Genomic DNA, 6,000 nt, shown 5'->3' with positions numbered 1-6,000 from the left:
TCTCCTTTTGTCTGTCTTTGTCTTTCTTTTTGTGTCTCCTTTGGTTTGCTGCCCTCACCCATCGCAGCAATTCTTTCGCTCTTGCTGCTGCTGCTGCTGCTGCTGCAGGTATATTGCTGAGGCGCTGGCTGTTGCGCGAGACGAAGAGCTGCGCTTTGAATTGGCGCTGGCCATCGGCAACCTTCAGATGGTGCGCTGCTGCTGCTGTTGCTGTTGCTGCTGTTGCTGCTGCTGCTATTGCTGCTGCTGTTGCTGCTGCTGCTATTGCTGCTGTTGCTGCTGTTGTTGCTGTTGCTGCTGCAGCCGCCGAACAGCAGGTGGGGTTGCTGCGTGTTTGTGCTTTGCTGCTGCAGTGCGCCGACTTAATCCGCAACAGCAGCAGCAGCAGCAGCGCAACGAAGCGGCAGAACTGGGCAGCAGTTGGAGACGCAGCACTGCAGAAGGGCTCCTTTACTCTTGCTGCTGCTGCCTTCTGGGTAAACCCTAAACCCTAAACCCTGAAGGCTACTGCCTTCCCTATGCAGCCTCTTTGTTCTGCTGCAACGGGTCTGCTGCTGTAGCCTTGTTGGTGAAGCTCGTCTAGCGGCTGCTGCTAGTGCTGCTGCTGCTCCAGCTAGTGCTGCTGCTGCTGCTTATGCTGCTGCTGTCAGTGGGGTGTATTGTGTGTGTATGTGGGGTTTGCAGGAGTGCGGAGATTACCCGAGTTTGCTGCTGCTGTACAGCAGCAGCGGCGATGTGGAGCGTCTGCGTGAACTTGCAGCAGCAGCAGCAGCAGCGCAGCAGCAGCAAGTGGCGTTTATGTGTTATTTGCTGCTGCAGCAAACGGAAGACTGTGTTGATTTGCTGCTAGCAGCAGGAAGAGGTCCTGAAGCTGCTCTCTTCGCCCGCACCTACTGCCCGTCTGCTGTAGACAAAGCAGTAAAGGTGTGGAGAGAGTCACGAACTGCTGCTGCTGCTGCTGCTGCTGCTGCTGCTGCAACAACTACTCGCACAGCTGCCAATAATACAGGAAAGACCAACGCACTTAGCCGCCCGCCGGAGGAGGTGAGTGGGTTTAGGGTTTAGGGTTTAGGGTTTAGGGTTTAGGGTTTACGGTCTAGGGTCTAGGGTTTAGGGTTTACGCTTTAGGGTTAGGCGTCTAGGGTTTAGTGTCTAGGGTTTAGGGTTTAGGGTTTTGCGATGCAGCTTCCTGCATATCCTTCGGAGCGGAGCGATGCCTTCCCTAACTGGGAGGCAGCCAAGCAGGTGGGCGCTAGCTACCCTAGAGCAGCAGCAGCAGCAGCAACAACAACAGCAGCTGCAGCAGCAGAAGCGGCGTGCAAGCGAAGCACTTGTTTAGAGGCAGGCAGCTTTGGTGGTTGCGCTAGCCAGGAGCTAGCTAGCCAGCCAGTAGCTAGCTAGCTAGCCAGTAGCTCGCTAGCTAGCTAGCTAGTATCTAGCAGGCCATAGACTAGTTAGCTAGCTAGCCAGCAGCTAGCTCGCTAGCCAGTAGCTCGCTAGCTAGCCAGCTCGCTAGCTAGCTAGCCAGGTGATGGGTGCGTGGGGGTGTTTGCATCAGGCGGAGATTGAAACAAAAGAATTATACAGAAGAAAGGTTGCAGCAGCTTCATATAACAAAGTGCAGCAGCTGCTTGAAGCAGATGTGCTGCAAACTATCCAGGAGGCAGGGCCAGATGCCGTGAGGGTTTAGGGTTTAGGGTTTAGGGTTTACGGGTTTGGGATGAGGGTAGTAGGCATTCCTGAGGAGAGAGCAAAGGAGCAGCAGCTGCACGAGCTGCTGCTGCTGCTGCGGGTGCTGCTTGTTCCCCCCCTCTACTTGCTGCTTCTGCTGCTGCTTCTGCTGCTGCTTCTGCTGCTGCAGCTGCGCGACATGCTGTTAAGCGACGTGCTGCCGATTTCTGCAGCAGAACCTCGCAACGCATCCAGTGAGCTGTGGAGACACCTGTTGTGCCTGCTGTTGCTGCTGCTGCTGCTGCTGCTGCTGCTGTTGCTGCTGCTGCTGCTGCTGCTGCTTTAAAGGAAGACAGGGGGCCTCTTCGTTTTGCTGTTTGTGCTGCAGCACATCTTAACGGAGACGTCTTGAATTCCTTCGCAGCTCGCGGCACTGCAGCAAATACAGGTCCTTCTTCACTAGGGATTGCTGCTGCTGCTGCTGTCATTGCTGCTGTTGTCACTGCTGATGCCTTTGCTGCTGCTGCAGTTGCTGCTGCACTTGCCGTTGCTGGTGTTGTTGTCGCTGTTGCGCTGTATAGTGTTGGTGCGATTGCTGCAGTTGTTGCAGCAACAACAGCAACAGCAGCAGCAGCAGCAGCAGCAGCAGCAGCAGGATTATGTGTATCTTTTCCCTAACTCTGCATCTCAGTTCTTTTGTTTGTTTGCTGCAGCAGCAGCCGACAGTTCATCACCCATGACTGCAGCAAATGCGACGCCGTCTCCTTCCTCAGATGAATGGCAGCAGCAGCAGCAGATGCAGCAACAGCAGCACCTGCAGCAGCAGCAGGTGCAGCAGCTGCAGAAGGAATCGGCAGTCTTCTCGCCTCAACAGCACGGCGACTTCACCAATCAGCAGCAGCAGCAGCAGCAGTTTGCTGGAGCCTTTGCAGCAGCAGCAAACCCCTTCACCAACGCAGCACTAGGAAAGGAGTTTAATAATATTTCGTTAGGTAGCCCTGGCCTCTATGGGGATGCTCAGCAGCGCTCGCTGCAGCAGCAGCAGCAGCAGCAGCAGCAAATGCAGCAGGAGCTGCAGCAGGAGCAGCAGTACCTGGCGAAGCAGCTGCAGCAGCAGCAAGACTTTCTAGAAGAAGAAGCCAAGCGATTAGATGGCGATGAGTGGCAGGAGACTGCTGCTGCAGCCGAAGGGGCAGGAGGAGCAGCAGCTGTTGCTGGTGCTGCTGCTGCTGCTGCTGCAGAAGAGGAAGCAGAGCAGTACTCCGCAGACGTTCTCTAAACAAAGTGCATAGAAAGAGACAAAGAGAGACAGAGACAGCTAAAAGACTATAAACAAATGCATATATTAACTCAACAGCACAGCTTGCTCGCAACTCCTTACCCCCCAGTGTACTGCAGCAGCAGCAGCAGCAGCAGCAGCAGCAGCAGCAGCAAGTTCTGTTGCTGCAGCCGTTGCTGCAGCAGCAGCTGCTGCTGCTGACGCAGCTGTTGTTGCAGCTGCAATTGTTGCTACCATACGTAGAGTATGAAGTATCTCTTTGCTGCTGTGTGCAGCTTCTGCCTTGCTGCTGCTGCTGCTGCTGCCAATGAGGCACGGCAGCAGCAGCGACAGCAGCAACAGCAGCAGCACCAATATAAACAGCAGCTGCCACCGAGAGGGCCGCAGCAGCAGACCACAGGCAGCCGGTGCTGCTGCAGCACCCGAAGAGGCGGCTCATGGTTTCGCTGCTGCTGCTGCTGCTGATGCTGTTGCTGCTGAAGGCTCCCAGGCATCTGCAGATGCTTTTAGGTGTACAGACACCTCACACTAGCAGCAACGGCTCCCAACGTTTAACAGCCCAGAAACCAGCAGCAGCAGCAGAAGCAGCAGCAGTAGAAGCAGCAGCAGCAGCAGCAGCAGTGCTATTGGAGGCAGCCGTAGCGACACCAGTGGTAGCAGTCGCCCCAGCAGCAGTGGCAGCACCAATAGCAGCAGCAGCAGCGACCGCAGCAATAGTAGCAGACATAGTAGCAGCGGCAGGAGAAACGGCAGGAGCAGCAACGGCAGCCCCAGCAGCAGCAGCAATAGCAGCAGCAGCAGTAGCAATAGCAGCAGCAGCAGCAAGCGAAGAACTACTCGCTTGCCTTGTTTCTTTAGATTGTGAGGGTGAAGCTGGGCTCTACGTACACCTGAAATATAAATAAACCTGTTTTAAAAACAAAAGTTAAATATAAACAAAATATTATTTTATTTTCTTCATACATACATTTATATGTAGACACCCCGACGCTGCTGCTGCTGCAACTTGCATGTGTATGCCTGTATAAGTAAATGAATAAACAATTAATAATAAACAAATAAATATATAAATAAATTAATAAATAAATAAGAAACAGAATTAATAATAATCATCATTATTAAGAGAATGCCGCGCTGCTGCTGCTGCTGAGGCCACGCGACTGCAGCAAAGAGACCAATGGACCAATTCGCAGCTGCAGCAGCAGCAGCAGCAGCTGCTGCTGCTGCTGCAGCTGTTGCTGACTCGTGGTATCTGTATTTCTAAAAGCTCACAGCTGATTTTTTCGGTTGCTAGTAAACACTAAGGACTGGCAGCAGCAGCAACAACAACAACAGCGGTAGCAGCAACAGTGGCAGCAGCAACAGTAGCACCAGCAGATGCAACAGCAGCAGCAGCAACAGCAGTAACAGCAACAGCAACAACAGCAACAGCAAAGCTTGGCTTGTGACTGGATATCATATGCCTGAAATGTTTTGGCCGTGGCCAGCCGCAGCAGCAGCAGCTGCTGCTGCTGTAGCTGCAGCAGCAGCAGCGGCAGCACCCAGCGCAGCAGAAGCAACAGAGCGCCCACTAGCAGACCAGAGGGGAGTAAGTGAGGCGTCCTCGTTTCAATGGCCTCTTCAGCCTGCTTCCTCTGCTGCACCAGCAGCAGCAGCAGATGCAGCAGCAGCAGATGCAGCAGCAGCAGCAGCAGCAGATGTGGACGAGCCCATCTGGAGGCTCTTCAGAGACTCTGATGACACTGCTGATCTGCTGCTGCAGGTGACATCGCGCTGCATGCAGCATCTTCTCGTTTGCTGCTGCCTCCGAAAGAAGCAAGCAACCTTCCCCTGCATACCGAGCAGCAGCAGCAGAAGCAGCAGCAGCAGCAGCAGTGGCGGCAGCTGAGTCTTGAGGCCCTATGAGAACAGCAGCACTCTTAGCCAGCGCCCGCTGCAGCAGCTAATCAAGCAGCAGCGACTGTTGCTGCCGCAGCAGCAGCATTATCAGCAGCAACTGTTACAGGAACAGCAACTGCTGCTGCAGCACCAGCTGCTGCAGTAGCAGAAACTGCTGCAACTGCTGCAGCTGCTGCAGCTGCTTCGTTTAGCGAGGACGCTAGTGCTTCTAAGTCAAACGACTACTTCCCCTTTTTGCTAGCTGCTGCTGCCTGCTGCTAGCTGCTGCTGCCTGTTGCTAGCTGCTGCTAGCTGCTGCTAGCTGCTGCTAGCTGCTGCTGTCTGCTGCTGCCTGTTGCTAGCTGCTGCTGCTGTTGCTAGCTGCTAGCTGCTGCTAGCTGCTGCTAGCTGCTGCTATCTGCTGCTAGCTAGGGGAACGAGAAACTTCGTATTAGTGTGAAGACAACTGTTGCTGCTGCTGCTGCTGCTGCTGTTGCTGCTGCTGTTGATGCTGGTGCTACTTTTTGCTTCTATTGCTGCTACCTGCTGCTGCTGCGGTGCAGCAGCAAAAATGTAGACAGGGTTTAGGGTTTCGGGTTTAGGGTTTGCTGAGCCTCCCAGGCGACGGCTCAAGAAAACCCTGTGTAAGAAAATTCTCACCGCAGCAGCAGCAGCAGCAGCAGCAGCAGATGTATAGAGGAGCCTCGCAAGTTCGCGGGTCCTCCTTAACCTGCCGCTGCTTGCCCGACTGTAATGCCTGTTGTTGCTGCGTTTGCTGCTGCTGCTGCTGTTGCTGCAGCACTCGGTGGTTTGCTGCAGCGCCAGCAGCAGCTGCTGCTGTTGCTGCTGCTGCTGGTGCTGTTGCTGCTGATGGTGCTGCCCATGCTGCTGCAGCTCCACCTACTTGAGTTGTTTTTCTGCTGCTGCACCTGCTGTAGCAAGGAGGAAGAAGACCTGGAGAGCAGCAGCTGCTGGCTGTTGCTGCAGCGCTTGCGCTTGCTGCTGCCGCTGTTATTTATTACCTGCGTTCGTGTAGGTGCTGTTGTTGCTGCTGTTGCTGTTGCTGCTGCTGCTGCTGCTGCAGCCGACGAGGTATAAGCCAAACGGCTCCATATAGCAGCAGCAGCAGCGCTGGCTGCTGCAGCTACTACACGAGGAAACAGTCAGAGTGC

The 6,000-nt window shown here is 54.5% G+C and overlaps 2 protein-coding genes across 2 annotated transcripts in view; both read left to right on the top strand.

Annotated features, from left to right (window-relative positions):
- Nucleotides 1–2,950, top strand: part of EAH_00000380 (coatomer protein complex subunit beta, putative) — a gene marked incomplete at both ends in the record, with an annotated part of 9,247 nt that extends 6,297 nt beyond the window's left edge. Inside the window, 7 exons of the mRNA XM_013397899.1 lie at nt 109–190; nt 354–476; nt 685–924; nt 1,186–1,245; nt 1,559–1,678; nt 1,862–1,925; nt 2,253–2,950. Of these exons, the coding sequence (XP_013253353.1) occupies nt 109–190; nt 354–476; nt 685–924; nt 1,186–1,245; nt 1,559–1,678; nt 1,862–1,925; nt 2,253–2,950 (1,387 nt within the window). The remainder of the gene's footprint in view (nt 1–108; nt 191–353; nt 477–684; nt 925–1,185; nt 1,246–1,558; nt 1,679–1,861; nt 1,926–2,252) is intronic.
- Nucleotides 2,951–3,450: 500 nt separating this feature from the next.
- EAH_00000370 (hypothetical protein) lies at nt 3,451–4,855 on the top strand (the record flags this gene model as incomplete). The annotated part of the gene is made up of 3 exons (XM_013397898.1): nt 3,451–3,811; nt 4,438–4,542; nt 4,713–4,855. 3 exons carry the CDS (start codon nt 3,451–3,453, stop codon nt 4,853–4,855), a joined length of 609 nt encoding a protein of 202 aa, XP_013253352.1.
- Between the last annotated feature and the right edge of the window lie 1,145 nt (nt 4,856–6,000).

Source organism: Eimeria acervulina, genomic scaffold (genome assembly GCF_000499425.1).
Source record: "Eimeria acervulina Houghton genomic scaffold, Eah_scaff1, whole genome shotgun sequence".
NCBI classification, from domain to species: domain Eukaryota; phylum Apicomplexa; class Conoidasida; order Eucoccidiorida; family Eimeriidae; genus Eimeria; species Eimeria acervulina.
The sequence above is the reverse complement of the archived record's forward strand: the minus strand, read 5'-3'. Positions and strand labels throughout refer to the sequence as shown.